The sequence below is a fragment of the Penicillium malachiteum genome, assembly GCF_028827825.1.
Source record: "Penicillium malachiteum strain IBT 17515 chromosome Unknown utg000003l:1.0-4950554.0:1.0-4952489.0, whole genome shotgun sequence".
In the NCBI taxonomy this organism is placed as follows: domain Eukaryota; kingdom Fungi; phylum Ascomycota; class Eurotiomycetes; order Eurotiales; family Aspergillaceae; genus Penicillium; species Penicillium malachiteum.
This window is the reverse complement of record NW_026643096.1, coordinates 971,603-987,054: the sequence shown is the minus strand read 5'-3', so window position 1 is coordinate 987,054 and position 15,452 is coordinate 971,603. Positions and strand designations below refer to the sequence as shown.

Here is a 15,452-nt window from a genome sequence, read left to right as displayed (position 1 = left end):
GGTTCAAATGTTGATTGATATTGGTCATAGAAAGATAGTGCCTTGATAAGCGCTCTATACTGTAGATCTATGCTGGATGGGGTTATAAGAGGCGCACAGGAGTCGGTTCAAGTTTATACTCCAATCATTCCCCAACATCACTCCAGACTATTAATCTGAAGAGCCTACCCAAGACCCGTCCTATCACTTCCTCGGGCTAAAAATATCCAGACAAAAATGCTTTCTGTCGGTCTGCTGGGCTGCGGAGAGATCGGCCGCTCAATTCTATCAACAATTGCCAAGTCTCCTATTGATGGCATCTCTATCGACGTGATATGCTGCAGAGACAGGCAGGACGAAACAGCCCGTGATTTATTTCCCAATGCAACAATTGTGCATTCCTGGTCAGACTACCAAGGTCCAACTCCCAACATCGTCGTCGAAGCTGCGGGGCAAAATGCCGTCGTTAACCTCGGCCCAGCGATCCTCGCAGCGGGGTCCGATCTATACCTACTTTCAGTAGGTGCACTCGCAGACAAAGAACTCCATGAGAAGATGCTCGAAGCCGCAAAATCGGGCAATAGTCGAATCGTCATAATGTCCGGAGCACTTGCGGGCTTCGACGGATTACATTCCTTGCGTCATTCTGGATTGGAATCCGTGCTGTATCGATCAACAAAACCACCCAAAGCTTGGAAGGGAACGCTAGCGGAATCCCTCATTGATCTTGATAAGATTGATGGTCCAACTGTATTCTTGAAGGCTAATGCTGCAGAGGCGGCTTTGAAGTTCCCTCGCAACGCTAATTTGGCGGCAGCTGTTGCGCTTGCGGGAATCGGGTTTGAGAAGACTCAAGTTGAATTGGTTGCTGATTCAAATTCTTCGGGAAATTTGGGTCAGATTATTGCGGTCAGCAAGAGTGCGACGCTTACTCTTCAACTAAAGGGTGAAGGCTTTGCTGGTAATCCGAAATCGTCACAGATTACAGGGTTGAGTGTTGTTGCAGCCCTTACGAGCCGTGTTGCACCGATGTTCTTTGCAAGTTGATAGGATTTCAAGAAATAAGAGGCCTATATCAGGATATTGCTGTCTCGGACTGATGTTGGGAGAGTCAAGCATGTTGCACAGATGATTCAAGAATTATAGAGATAAAATATCAGTGATATTGAAACTTGAAGTATCTAGATGTGTAAGAAAACATTTGAACTTTAGAAAACTTCAACTCCAATTTGAGCTGATCAAGATGCATCTGGCCAACACTCAACAATGGTATTCAAACTGCCGTCAACAGTTAGGACGGCAACTGCACCGTATTCCAGCGGATCACCTTCATAGATCACGAAATCTCCCTGCTGCGTTTGTTCTGAACTAGGATTGTCAAGACGTAGTATTTCATTGACCTTGTGACTCACAAGGTCAACCGCTTGCTGTGTCGTCAAGTCTGCCATCTTCTTGGCAAACCCAGCATCAACCGCCAGAAGATGAATACCGGAGTCAGCCCAATGTGCCTGCGCAATGCCAAAATTTACACCGGCATCGACAAGTACCTTGATTGGTGAGACTGTTAGTGGAGGACCTGTGAGCACATCTTTTGTCTCCCAGGTATCTGGCATTGGGCGAAGACCAGTAAAAATCAGAGGAATCTGTTCCTCTGCAAGCTGAGCTGCGACAAGTGGAGCCTCCTCGGCACCGTAGAGGATAAGATAAATTTCCGGAAAATCGCGTTTAATCTTGATCAGATGAAGGATGTCATGGTGAGTAAGAACATGAGCGACGAGCGGGAGGGAGCCATGCGCCACGCGACTGAACACTGTATCCGGCTCGTGGGCTGCCGACAGAAGCTCACGAAGTCGACTGATCTCTGCGGAGATCGTTGGCGTTGAGGATGTTTTTCCACGCTGTCCAATAACAAAATGCAAGGCGACATCGTCTTTTATTATGGCTCCATCGAGGATTGTCCGATTACCACTTGTCTTGAAAGCTGTTGAGACACCCTGAAGGAAGGAATTCTCTGATACACTAGAAATCATTGGCGCCACAACGGCCCTTGTGATTCCTCCAAGCCTTGCACGATTGAGATCCTTTCCTGCTAGCCGGAGCCCATATTTTGCATATGTGATATCCAGTTCTTTGGCATTCATTGTTTGAGGTACTATCCATCCGTCGCCAGATGTAGACTCCATCTCAATCTCGGATAGCCCCATGTGATGAACAAAAGCAGTCAATCCTGGGATTATATGCCCATTCTCGAGATTGAGACCGACCGCATCATTCGAAACTGTAGAGCAATCTTCCAGTAGGCCGATGCATATAACTCGACCACTTTCCAACACCATGGTCAGATTTCCGTAGGCTGGAACGTCGAAGCCGGAGAATGGAACTAGAATGCTTTGTATTCCAGAAATAGCAATTTTATCACCAACTTTGATTGCCTCATTGACGCTAGCTTGGAGGGTTTTCTCTGGTTGAGGCCGCATCTGTGGAGCCCTGGGCGGTCGTATTTGACTCCCTTGCGTTGAAGCGAACTTCAACGATTCTTTTAGGTGATCAGATGAAAGTATTGAAACACCATCGATATAAACCTGCAAAGGAGTTGCACCGTTCGCTAGCGGATGGCTGTCCCAGATGACAATATCTGCGTCGTAACCAGCTTGGACATATCCTATCCGATGATCCAAGCCGAGAGATTTAGCGGGCGTACTTGTTACTGACCGCAAAGCCGTTTCTTCAGGCAGGCCAAATGCATGACCCTCGGCTGCTTGAGATCTATGAAAGGATTAGTGAGAAGTTCATGCTTTGGACCTAAGCCATCCACCACTCACAAGAGAAATTTAGAATTCAACTCCTCAGATGAGCCATCCTGTTGAGGTTACTATTAGTGAATGTTCCAAGAGAGATAGTGGGTTCACCTACAGTTTTGTAGGCGACAGAAACTCCATGCTCAGCCAAAATCTTGCCCGCATAAAGGTTAGAGTCGTATGCCTCATGCTTGTAATGAGCAAAATGCGAAAATGTCGCGATTGTGATATTTCTGAGACATCAAAATGTTAACCAATGATAAAAAATATAGGCATAAATTTACGAGGGTGCTTACCTTTCCGCTTTCTTCAGCATCTCTGGTACTCTCCATGCCTCAAGCGCATGATGAAAAGCCTGGATATGAAAGTTAAACTCTTCGCTATGTCGGATCATCGCCTCCATATCTTGTGGCTCATAGCAATGAATATTCACGCCAACCTGTCCACGTAACATTGAAACTAGCAATTCTAGCCCGAGATCTTGTGGTAGACCTCCCTTTACCAATTTCTCGATGGATCTGTTATCTCCTTGCTCATAAGCTGCCGCCGCCGCAGAGCACCATTTGTCCTGTTGGTGTCGAAGCTCTTGAGCTTTAGACATCTGTTCTCTGAAAAGCCATGCTGTTCCCATTCGAGTGTGACCATAGAGTCCTGCAGGATTTTCTCCACAAGCAATCTTGATATAACGACGTTTTGATTGCTGGGGAACGCCGTGCTCTAGAAGTAACTCTTCCACCACCTGCTCACGATTTTCGCCACTTAGGAGAACGTTCTTCACAGCAATAGCCTCACCACCGATGATATTTGCCGAGCCGGGCAGGATAAGCGAGGATGTGACACCTCCAGATGCTATTATCGTCGCAGCTCGATCATATGGTTTCAAGGCATCTAATGCACGAGTAAATGGAGTCAAAGGGCCTGAATCAGGGTGTACCTCATTCATGTCATCCGTTGCGGAGAATGATGGATGAGGTGTACCGATGTGATGTGAGTGCATATCCACTAATCCTGGAGTCACAAACCTCCCTTCAAGATGGAAGACAGTGATATCATAATCCTTTTTAACCATAAATTCATCGCCAGTGGGAAATACACCCACGACGACACCATCATCGAAATGGATGTCGACGCTGTAGTCGAGAGTTGACTGGCCGTCGAACAGTGTTGCATTCCGTAGAACGATCGCATTACTTTGGCCTGACTTTGTATTATACCGTGGATTTGTCCGATTCACAGATGGTGGGAGATCATAGTCCACTGGGACTTGATCAAAGTCTTGACATTTTGTCAAATAATCGTTGAATTCTTTCTGTTGCTTTTCCAGAAGGTATGCTGTTGCGGGTTGAAAGCTCGAGTTAAGATGCGGAAGAAGTGAGAAGTGAATGAGGATATAGAGCACTCCAATAAATGAGACTAGGTATCGATTGAAAATATTGAATCTCCTCCTGGGTTCCCGCATGGGAATGATTTGCGATGTATGCCCCATGTTGCAAGCCAAATTAGGGGAGTGGTCGATGGCTGAAGTCGAGTGTAGGCCGAAATCCACCTATGCCAGGATTCGCGGTACGGATATCCCTATTTACAAAGGTCAATGCCTCGGTAAGCTGGTAAAAACGTTCGATAGGATAGGTACCCTTTGGCTAGCACGTTATCTCAGGCTAGGCAACACTATTTTAGATCTGGTTAGCAGTTTTCCCACATAATTCATATCTAATTGGATTTTTAGCGTGCGTTCCCGTTACCCCAAGTTGGTTAGAGTGTACGGAGTCCAGCGGGATTTGATATGGGGCGGGGAACTTGCATCATCCCTTGAGAGCTTGAAATGTGGGAACCTAGAAGTCGAGGCCTTAGAATAGTGAAAAACATACATCTGTTCTTCGTCAAAAACATGATACATGTCAGCACTTGAGGAGAGTGATCTGTAGAGTCTCCGACTCGGAGATGTGGAGTCCGAGGAATTGAGAATTGTGCGTGAAGGTCACCAATAGAACCACTAGGGGAGAGCACTTCAAAGTAGTAATAATTTTCTTCTAACGTTTTTTATATAAAAGACTTTCTGGTTCCCTAATCTTGAAAGGCTCAAAATTAATTCTCTTCCTGAACATCATGTCTAGCTTCAAGTTTTGAAGTCGCGTTATTCTATCCTTGTACCGAGTCACCAACGAAATCTAAGTCCAGCAACATGACGAGACTATCAAACACAATTTTAACACTGAAGCCACATTTCGACGAAGATGGCGCATCTTATATTTCCGTTGAATTGAGACTTGGATGCCCCCAAGCTAGTCAAGGACAGCCGTTGTTCGAATATGACAAATTTTGGGGCAATGTACCATCTCACCCATATACCGTGAATGACATCCATGCTAAAGATGATGTCGGACTTCTGTCTTTCCATTTCCAAGCTCCTGACCCCGTCAACACCCCATCGCTCGAGAACTGGGTTGTCAGCCGGGATTTGGTAGGCGATCTTATACTAAATTTCAACGTCTATCCTCGCCAAGTCGATATCACGACCCCATTGGGTGCAAGAATCGACCTTCGCCGTGATAACGGTGGTCTGATGGCCACAGGGAGATGGTTTCTCCCGAAACTCCTTCAAGATCAGGAGCGCATATATACGCTGAAATGGGATCTTTCCGATGCCCCAGAAGGCACCCGTGCAATCTGGAGTTTTGGAGAAGGCCCTGCTCCACTACAAAAGCAAGGATTTTGGAAAACTCTGTTTGAATCCGTATACATGGTTGGTCCTGTCCAAAGCTTCCCAGAACACTCAGCGGAAATTGAGTCGACTAGCAAGGCGATCACATATTGGTTTGGACACTTGCCGGAGAAGGTGGATCGCGTGAAGGGCTACAACTCCAAGCTTTTCCCGAAGATGGGTGAATTTTTCAATGATGTCGACCACAACTATCGAGTTTTCTTCCGTCAGTCAATTCGAGGCTACGGGGGTAGTGGATTCTTTGACAGTTACGTCCTCGAATTTGATGACACAGTTTCCAAAGAAGATGACTCTGCACTCCAGTCCATTTTCACCCATGAAATGGTGCATAGCTTCGCCGTTGTGAGTGAGAGCCGCGAGTGGACAACTAGCTGGTATGCCGAAGGGATTGCGGAAATCTACAGCTACATGTTACCATATCGATTTGGTCTTTGCGACAAAGGATACCTGGACAGGATCTGCAATATCCTCTTACGGACGTACTTTACCAGCCCTTTAATCGATATTGAAATCCACGAGTCGGAGAAGATCTTCTTCAGCAACTGGTATGCCGAGTATATCCCGTATAAGCGCGGCCATGCCTACCTGCTTCAAATTGACAGCCGTCTTCGTGCGATGACTGGGAGGTTAGGACCTGACAAGAATGGTCCGATGGATGACATCGTGATCAATCTGGCAGCTCGTGCGAAGCTGGGAGAAAATATCACGAACCAGCACTGGCTGGATAGTCTCTATCCCTATTTCGGTAAGGAATTTGCGGACAGAGAGCTTCAAGCTATGTTGAATGGATCGTATCTAGATCTGAGCCAAGCTTTTGTGTTTAGTCCGGCAATGCCGTTGCATGATGTCAAACAAGCGGTTTTGCAATTTGGATTTGACAAGACTAGTGTCAATAAGAGAGTGGTCTCTGGATTGGTTAGTGGATCTGTCGCAGATAAGGCAGGTCTTCGGGATGGTGATCATATTGTGACACACTCACGGGCTCAAATTGCTGCTGATATAGAGGACTCACCATTTTCAGTCACGGTTGAGCAAGATGGAAAGTCGAAATTGATTACGTATTTGGCTCATGCGGAAAAGATGGTGACTGTTTGGCAAGTTTGAACATACCAACCAACCACCTGTGTTAGTTAGAAAACAAGAAAACAAGAAAAAAGAAAAGAAAAGAAAAGAAAAGAAAAGACAAGGACTGGGATTGAACCCAGGAGCTTCAGAATCAGAAATGCGTGAATAGCCTCAACAGCCTCACTTGATACATTCATCCTCAACACAGAATCCTTTCTATCTCCCTCAATTATTTTTATTTTGAGGATCTGAAAATTGCAATAGAAAGAGAAAGGCTAGAAGTATAATCAGTAGAGAATTAAAAAAAAAATTAAAAAAGACATTATCCCTAGCCGTAGCTAGATCCCTCCCGCTCGCAGGTATTTTCTCTGCCACTGAAACTAGGCCCGGCATACCTAATTTCAGTACCTTTGTCCCCGTCGAGTCTGGGTCGCCGACCGCTCTAAGCCGCTAGGCCAAGCAGGGCAGAGATGTTACTGGGGGACCCCTTTTTACTGAAATTTATGGGAGCTCTGGTTCTTTGGATGGTGTTAACCCGGATCCATATTCGCCAGGCGCTCAAAAAACTACTGCATCCCGAGTAGTAAAAGAGGGCTATAACATTCAAATGATCTAACAACAATTGTCGGTTTCATCAATTCGATGTTGAATCATATTTTTTCGGAACATTGGGTTTTATTTCATTATTTTGCAGAATGATAGCCTTGAATCTCACTCTATCTCTGATCCAATATCTAGCTTTCTCAGACTTTGTACAAGTCGCCCAAGTCCTGTATCTCGTGTATCGGCAACTTGAGTGTAGGCAAGGCGAAATCTTCCCGCCGCATGAGAATAGAAAGCCTTCCAGAATCAGCCCCAGTTCAATCAATGGGAAATCATTCTATTATGATTACTTACCTCTGACGGGTTGAGGTATACCCCATGTTTCATAAGGTATCTTGTCAGCTGCATCTCTGGCGAACCATCTCCTCCATTTGCATTGTTACTAGGCTCTTGGAAGTATTTGAGCCAAGAACTAAGATCAATCCAAACAAACAAGCCTGCATTAGAAGGTGAAAATGGGATCTTGTGCTCCTTAAGGAACGTGGTGGTGCGTGTATGTGCTTCGCTCAATTTGATCTGATACCGCCGTATATATGAGGAGTGGAAATCACGATCATGCAAGAAAGCAGTGAAGATCCGATCGGAGAACGATGTTACCCAGGTTGATACCCTACAACAGCAATTAGACTACAGTCAAAGCCTTGCAAAATGTTGCTCCGAGGTGGGTATCCTAGAAACTTACGAGATTCTGCGGCAAGACTCTTTGAGAATAGCATTCTGTGTGATCAAGAAGCCTAGTCTCAAGGCACTGAGTCCAAAGTCTTTTGAGCAGCCGTATAAAACATGGACCATTGTTGGGTCAATTCCTGCGATACCGATACTGAGAGCTGAAGTGAAACTTTCCATCTTTGATGCCCGATTTGAACTTTTAGCATCGGCGTGAATGGCTGATAAGGCGTAGATCTCATCAGATATGAGGTGAAGTCCCCGCCGACCGCAAAACTGTGCCAGCTTTTCCAGCGTGTGTCGAGAATAGCATCTCCCTAGAGGGTTGCACGGATTGCATATAAGAATAGCACGTATGCGAATCCCGTCCTCGCAAGCTTTCATATAGGCGACTTCGTATTTTTTGACGAGCGCATCTGCGCTTGAAGCATTGAATCTGTCAAAATACTTATTCTCTAGATCACATTCAACATCAACAAATCTTATACCATTTCGTGATTGCATGTCGTGTTTGAACATGCCGTAGTTCGGAGTTGCCAGCATGATTGCCTCGCCCGGATCGCATACTGAGAACGAAAGAATATCAAGAAGAGACGATACCCCATTTGCACCCATGATATGTTCTGGTCTGATCGTTTGATTGGGATTGAAATTCAGATTGATGAACTCAGCCACAGCTTTTGCGAGACTGGAGGAGCCTGGCGGAGGCACAGTGGAAAGATCTGGCTCATCTCTTATCAGTAGTGAACATGATAGTCGCTATATGAATGAGGATTTACAGTCTTCCGGTTGCAAATTCAGGCTCAAAATAAATGATCGCATCTCATTTTGCATCAGATCATTTAATGAGCTCGTCAAGTCCACCAGCCCGTTAGGTGCAGTTTGACGATTGTATGGTGACATGGCCTCAGCTTCACGACTTAGATCCATCATCAAATCACGAGTGATATTGGATTGACCCCTCTTCGAGGGTAGAGATGGATTCACAATCATCGCGAAATCCAATGAAAATTTCTTTTGAGTGGTATTGAGTCACAATACTTCGGGGTTTTGGAGACAAAAGGTTGTGGAATCGATATCGCCGTTATGTCGACTTATCACTTGTACAGTGAAAAGAGTTTATTTGATGAAAAGGGAGGGGGAAAATAGAATGAGTCAAATTGGATCAAAATAGCCAGAGCTACCTACTATTAGTTATAATTCAGACAGTGAACATAGTAAAAAAACATCTTAACACACTGCATATTTTCAAATTGTACCTCCAAGTCGTAGTCTCGACTCTCAAGTAGTGTGGGGAGGATGGAAACCCCTCATTAATATCGCAGAGCTAAGAGCTCAACTGTTTTGGCTGATTAATATTAGTCCATGCTAATTAGCTGATAGATCTCCTAAATTCCCCCAATTGACTTGCAGTTCATCTGAAATTGTGGCGGGGTTGCGTTCTCGCGACCCCAAAGAAGTTAGATTATTCCTCCGGTTAATCCCACTAGTCGAGTCACTTTAATCCTTTGCATAATCAATGCGCCCAGCCGACATGGATCACCAATCTAGAGAACCGGCCTATTGGATTATTTTTCGACCATATCAGCAAACGTTGGACGTGGCTTGATATCTGAGTCCTACAAAATGATGTCGAACGGGCTGCACGTCTTGCGATAAGAGCGTGAGAAAGACGTATCACCATAACTTGAAAGATCAGGAGGGAGGGTGACTGGCTATATTTAATTGCAGAGATTACTGGCTTCTTTTTCTTGAAAGATTCACGTCTTTTCCTTTTTTTCTATTCAGGAAGGAGTCTTTATAGTGCTTGATCGCAGTCTCATCGATGGACACAAAACTTGCCATCAGTTCAGAGAGGTCCCCCGACAGGAAGTTGCCGGGGGATATTGACGATGAAAAATCCAGGAGCATCACTACAGATGAGGAGTTAACTGGGGATATGACTCCCAGTGCATCTCATCTCGAAGACTCGTAAGTCTTGACGCAGCACCATTCTGGCCACTTTGAAATAACAAAGTTGAAGGATTTACCCAGAGGTTCGAGCTGCGGTACCCCGACAGACGATGATGCTCCCTCAAATACTTTCCGTGCATGGTTTCTGGGAATCTTCTGGACGATTGTCATTTCTGGAATGAATCAATTCTTTGGCATGCATAATCCTGCTCGTGAGTCAATCAGTTTTCTTTTTATAAACCATATTGTACCTCTCAGGATGATCTATTTACTCACGGCAAGATCATAGTTGGCCTGTCCGCTGCACTCATTATTATTGTGTCGTTGCCATGTGGAAATCTAATGGCACATATCTTACCTACCCGACAATGGTCAATATTCGGAAAATCTTTCACCTTGAATCCAGGTCCATTCAATCGCAAAGAGCATACTGTGATCACCATTATGGCTGTGGCAGTCAGCTATTACGACTCCGGTTCTGTATCCAGTTTTGTCTGGACAGCCCTGATCAAGTATTTTGACATGGATCTTCCACTTGGTTACCGCTTTTTGTTTATTTTGACATCACAAGCTTCTTGTATTGGATTGGCTGGAATTTTCCATTCTGTGCTGGTGGATCCGTCTTACTGCATCTGGCCATCTGCCCTACCGACCTGTACCCTTTTAGAGGGGATGCACAATAAAACATTCCAAAACTTCACCACAAACGGATGGAAAATGCCCAGAATGAAGTTCTTCTGGATTGTACTGGCTGCTGCAACTGCCTACCAGGTCCTTCCTGGTTATTTGTTTATGGGTCTTTCTTACTTTGCCTGGGTCACCTGGTGAGTTTTTACCCTTGGGGCTCAAGATATAAGAATTTACTAATCCTTAGATCAGGATATCGCCGAATAATGTGACTCTCAATCAGGTGTTTGGCGCTAACTACGGCATGGATCTGTTCCCAATAACTTTCGACTGGAATGAGATCACTGCCTACATGGGCTCACCTCTCATGGTTCCTGCATTTGCGATTGTCAACACATTAGTGGGCTCCATATTGTTCCTTTGGATCATATCCCCAGCGCTCCATTGGAGCAATGTGTGGTGCGGTCATTATACGCCGTTTTCTTCTTCGTCTATCTATGACAACACTGGCCAGGCATATGACACATCGAAGGTGTTAACATCTGACTACAAGCTTAATGAAACAGCTTATCACGCATATTCCCCTGTTTTCCTTTCAACTACTTCCGTTCTATCTTATGGACTAGGTCTTGGATCGATGTCATCCGTCATTGTACATTCAGTCCTTTTCCACGGCCAGGATGTCTGGAAAGGCTTGAGGACTGTCTTCACGCCAAACAAACTCGTTGAAGACAAGGATATCCATGTCAAGGTAAATTCAAATTCTTGCTGGTATAACTTTATGAATTTTGCTAATTTGAACACTCCTAGTTGATGGCCAAATATAAGCCTGTACCTTTATGGTGGTATGCATCCTCGTTCGTGGTCATGATTGCTTTAAGCATCTTCTTTGTGGAATACTACGACACCGGTTTACCATGGTGGGGAATCATTCTCAGCCTAGTGATAAATCTTGTCCTTTTCATTCCAATCGGTCTCATGTCTGCGCTTTGCAACGTGACTGCATCGACAAACATACTAGCTGTTCTCATTGGTGGCTATATCTGGGCAGGTAAGATGGTGGCTGTGGTAATTTTCAAAATCATGACTTTCAATACTACCGGAACCGCCATGGTAATTCTGCGTGACATGAAGACTGGTCGTTATATGGTAAGTTCTGCGAGAAGCCTATGATTAAGACTAGTGATACTAACTTATTGTTTAGAAAGTTCCGCCTCGAGTTGTCTTTGCCGCACAGTGTGTAGGTATGCTTGTCAATTGTGTTGTTCAATGCGTTGTCAATGATTGGGCATTGAATCACGTCGACGGGATCTGCACTGCTGAGGCTACGGGTGGTGTAAGTCATATTGGCGCCGAAAGCGCTGCTATGTGAGAATTCATTACTAAATATCTTAATTAAGCTATCTTGTCCGATCGCGGAAGCGTACGAATCAAGTATCATATTCTGGGGGTTGGTTGGTCCTCGCAAGCTTTTTGCTCCTGGAACGATGTATAATTCGATGCTTTATTTTTTCTTGATTGGTGCCATCCTACCAGTTCTTGTTTGGGCTGCTAGCCGCAAGTGGCCTAATAGTATTGCGAAAAAGGTATTTCGTTTTCAGGACGAGAGACATTTCTTTCTTTCTGATCAGTGATCATATAGTAACCTCCAAATCAGGTTCATATTCCGATCATTATGACTAGTACTGGTGCAATCCCACCTGCGACCGCTATCAATTACATCCCGTGGGCCATGATTGGGATTTACTTCCAGTTCTATCTTAAACGATATAAGACGGACTGGTGGTCAAAGTACAACTACTTGCTCTCTGCTGCTTTGGACGGAGGTCTTGCAATTTGTACTTTTCTGATTTTCTTCTGTCTATATTACCCTGGAGTTAGTTTGACTTGGTGGGGAAACAGCATTGGCTCCAATACAGCAGATGGCCTTGGGACTCCATTGAGGACTGTTCCACAAGGCACGACGTTTGGTCCGAAGACTTGGATTTGAGAGCAACGTATTGTGAAGTTATTGAAATTGCGTTTATATGATGGCAGATGATCATTCTCAGCACGTGGTGCCTTTATTTTACTGAACAGAAGCTCCTTCTCTTCGGAATTCTTTCTGTGAAATGGACCATTTCTCCCTTCGCATCTAAACCATGGATTGCAAAAATAGGATCTTGGTCAGTTCCTATCTCTTGATTCGCAGGGGTAGGAATCATGACAAGATATGGTTTCCAGCCAAGATCTAACTTTTGTAGCAGAAAACTGAAGTAATCTTGCCAGTGACAAATGCAATTAAGCAAAGGCGTCTGCGTTGGATATCTTCCCCGGAGCATAGGGAGAAGATTATTCAATACTTTGTATATCAGCTGTGAATCAAGACAGACACTGCATACTAACCATAGAGTCCAGAAAGGATTCTCATGATATGGTGAAAGTGCTGCATCGTCTGTCCAGTCCATACCTGCAAGTATTCGGAGAACAGTATCGGCCCAGAGATTAGCCATAGGGGAAGGGTTTTGAGAACGAGTGAAAGAGCTTTGCTGGGTTTCTGCGTGTTGACTGATTGTGTCAGATGCTTTGGATCTATTTGCCAAGTCTTTTGTTTTTGCATGTGCTTTGATCACTGGCAATTGTGATATAAAATCATCGCTCAGCATAACTTCCGCCGCGCAGTAGTGGAGATAGATTCTGGCTGCTGCATATGTCTTGAATACAAGAGCTTCGATGCCCAAAACAACGCCATCACCATTAGACAGCGATGATTCATCCGGGCTATATTCAAGTTGATCTTCTTTGGGTAAATCCTCGGGACCAAGTGCACTATGCCATGACTTCAAAAGAAGTTTGAAATGAGGAATGAGCGCAACAAGTGATTCCAGGGAATGAAATCCATCATCTTCCTCAGCACCGGATTCATGTATCTGTGATAACAAGCCCTGGAAACGGCTGTTGTACCATTTTTGTGCTTTCTGCATAACTTCCGACATGGATTCAGAATCGTTCCCAAAGCACGAAACCAGCGATAATCGCTGAGACAAAAACGATGCATCGGTGCAGATCATATAAATTGCGACTCTGCTATCAGCAAAGTTATGTGCCAACATTATCGGTACGGATATGAGTTTGTCTATCTCAGTTCGCCGAAAAGGAAGCAGATGAGCTTCCCACAACGCATGGAACTCTGCCCATGCACAGAGAAGAGAACGCCCCGAACTTGTGAGTGAAATTGCTCGATAATTTACTAATACTATAGCTTCGGCGCCTTTGATGTGTGTACGCACAGCAAGTGGAGAGCCGGACTCCCATTCAAAAAGGAGAGCAAGCATTGCAGTCAGAAGACAAGACTCGGGCTCCTTCTGTGATGACTCGGCAGTAGCGTGCAATAGCGAAAGCGCATCTTGATAGTATTCAAAGGCAAAAGTGAAATGTTGGGTGCTTTGGTCTGAGAAACGATACGCATATGAATGACTCCGGTCTTTTAGACTTCCGTTTTTATTTGCAAGATTAGAGGCAGATAGAGATAGTAAGGCGAGCGTCACCATTGGTGAAACACCAAGCCTTTGAATGCTTGGTAGGTAAGATGGTGGGAGTCGAGTCATCAATCTTTCATGGCAGTGATTGTGGTAAATATGGTATGTGGGATCTTCTGATCCGAGTCCTTGTTGTGGATGCGTAGTGGACAATAGACAGCAATAGTACGATTGCTGCTCTTGAAATGACGAGGAACCAACTGAGAAAATATCCCTATCATTCATCCATCCAAGCTCTGAATAGAATAACGAATTGCACCTAGAAGGCGAAGCGAAGGAGGATTGAGAAATGCCAGGTGATACAACGGTTGGCGATGTAAAGCAATTCGAAAAGTTCGTAGTCAAGATGCGCTGTAACCCCGAATCAATTTGCACATCCCCCATGTCAACTGACTCAACCCTGGGAGGAGAATTGCCATCATAGATCTCGTTGCGAACAGTATTTGTTTGCTGAGACCTGTTCTTTGCCAAAACAGCCTCTGCTCTGTTTGCAGTGGAGGAGGTCACGTCCAGGAAAGTATAATGAGTCTCATAGCCGCTGCACTTCCGTTTCCCACGTTGACATCGAAGGCATTCTGGCTTCGTCTCATCACACTAATATGAATGTTAACCAATTTAGGATTGACAACAGGGCGGGGAGCTATACCTACTTTTCGACCTCGTTTCCGACATGAATGGCATCCTGCGCGTGTTCTTGTGATGGATGTTTTCTTCGGGCGAGGTCGAGGAAGATACATATTGGGAATCTGGTTTTGTGGAATTGGGCAAGATTCAGTAGCGTCAAAATGAGGGGAGACATTAGTGCCCGGAGTCCGGGCTCTTATCAACACCCCTGGAGGATTGTCTTGTCCGCGTAAGCCTGGCCAATAGATGCATGGCCACTATCAGCCTCTTCATGGAAAAAGCCCATGCCCCGGAAATGCGAGTACTAGGCTCTGGTGTGTTAGGCTTCTAGTCAGTATTTATTTGGTTAATATTGCAGTGGAAGTTGTTTAATCGATGCATCCTACTTACATCTAGTTCTCCCGATATTTGAGTATCTTTTGTATGAGATCACTATACAACAGGTACATTGGGACGAGGAGAGTGGAAGAGAGCCTAGAACCTTGGAAAAGAGGATGAGGAAGCAGAGAGAAAAATGAAAACTTGGCACTAATTTAGTTCCAGGAATTCATAGAAGGTTGCATTCAACGAATGCTCATCTCTAACTGCCTGATAGTATAATGTATACTAAGTAGTCAACTGGTGAATATAAGACCTCGGGAGATCTCACAAAGGGCCCACCGGATCACGTGCACTTATACCCGATGACGTCTGCCAGAAAACTCCCCATTGAGACCACTGTCATCAATCTTGGAAACTTGCATCCAGGCTCCTCAATTCCTCTTGTCCAGCTTGACCACGCTGGCCTTGTAGTAGTCTTTGACTCTTCTTTTCTTCCCTTCCTTCTCGCAATTCTCCTTCCGCTTTCCTGGTGTTTGTTTACTCAAGCCAGTTTGCATTGGAGCTTTGAATTTCCCC

The 15,452-nt window shown here is 44.9% G+C and overlaps 7 protein-coding genes across 7 annotated transcripts; 3 read left to right on the top strand and 4 right to left on the bottom strand.

Moving 5' to 3' along the window:
* Nucleotides 1–216: 216 nt before the first annotated feature.
* Nucleotides 217–1,026, top strand: N7483_006692 (uncharacterized protein; the record flags this gene model as incomplete). The annotated part of the gene is made up of 1 exon (XM_057090129.1): nt 217–1,026. The coding sequence occupies one exon, from the start codon at nt 217–219 to the stop codon at nt 1,024–1,026; it is 810 nt and encodes a 269-aa protein (XP_056944870.1).
* A 191-nt stretch (nt 1,027–1,217) lies between these two features.
* On the bottom strand, nt 1,218–4,107 carry N7483_006691 (uncharacterized protein; the record flags this gene model as incomplete). Its single annotated transcript, XM_057090128.1, has 4 exons — nt 1,218–2,745; nt 2,802–2,839; nt 2,893–3,010; nt 3,074–4,107. Coding segments are annotated over 4 exons (2,718 nt in total), but the record flags the coding sequence as incomplete, so codon positions are not given.
* An 852-nt stretch (nt 4,108–4,959) lies between these two features.
* On the top strand, nt 4,960–6,603 carry N7483_006690 (uncharacterized protein; the record flags this gene model as incomplete). Its single annotated transcript, XM_057090127.1, has 1 exon — nt 4,960–6,603. The coding sequence occupies one exon, from the start codon at nt 4,960–4,962 to the stop codon at nt 6,601–6,603; it is 1,644 nt and encodes a 547-aa protein (XP_056944868.1).
* Nucleotides 6,604–7,307: 704 nt separating this feature from the next.
* N7483_006689 (uncharacterized protein) lies at nt 7,308–8,448 on the bottom strand (the record flags this gene model as incomplete). The annotated part of the gene is made up of 3 exons (XM_057090126.1): nt 7,308–7,334; nt 7,462–7,777; nt 7,850–8,448. 3 exons carry the CDS (start codon nt 8,446–8,448, stop codon nt 7,308–7,310), a joined length of 942 nt encoding a protein of 313 aa, XP_056944867.1.
* Nucleotides 8,449–8,560: 112 nt separating this feature from the next.
* Nucleotides 8,561–8,826, bottom strand: N7483_006688 (uncharacterized protein; the record flags this gene model as incomplete). Its single annotated transcript, XM_057090125.1, has 2 exons — nt 8,561–8,592; nt 8,613–8,826. 2 exons carry the CDS (start codon nt 8,824–8,826, stop codon nt 8,561–8,563), a joined length of 246 nt encoding a protein of 81 aa, XP_056944866.1.
* An 832-nt stretch (nt 8,827–9,658) lies between these two features.
* Nucleotides 9,659–12,403, top strand: optC (uncharacterized protein; the record flags this gene model as incomplete). The annotated part of the gene is made up of 8 exons (XM_057090124.1): nt 9,659–9,804; nt 9,868–9,998; nt 10,076–10,610; nt 10,666–11,164; nt 11,224–11,562; nt 11,618–11,749; nt 11,814–11,999; nt 12,071–12,403. 8 exons carry the CDS (start codon nt 9,659–9,661, stop codon nt 12,401–12,403), a joined length of 2,301 nt encoding a protein of 766 aa, XP_056944865.1.
* Nucleotides 12,404–12,476: 73 nt separating this feature from the next.
* On the bottom strand, nt 12,477–14,668 carry N7483_006686 (Zn(II)2Cys6 transcription factor domain-containing protein; the record flags this gene model as incomplete). Its single annotated transcript, XM_057090123.1, has 2 exons — nt 12,477–14,525; nt 14,582–14,668. 2 exons carry the CDS (start codon nt 14,666–14,668, stop codon nt 12,477–12,479), a joined length of 2,136 nt encoding a protein of 711 aa, XP_056944864.1.
* Nucleotides 14,669–15,452: the final 784 nt, after the last annotated feature.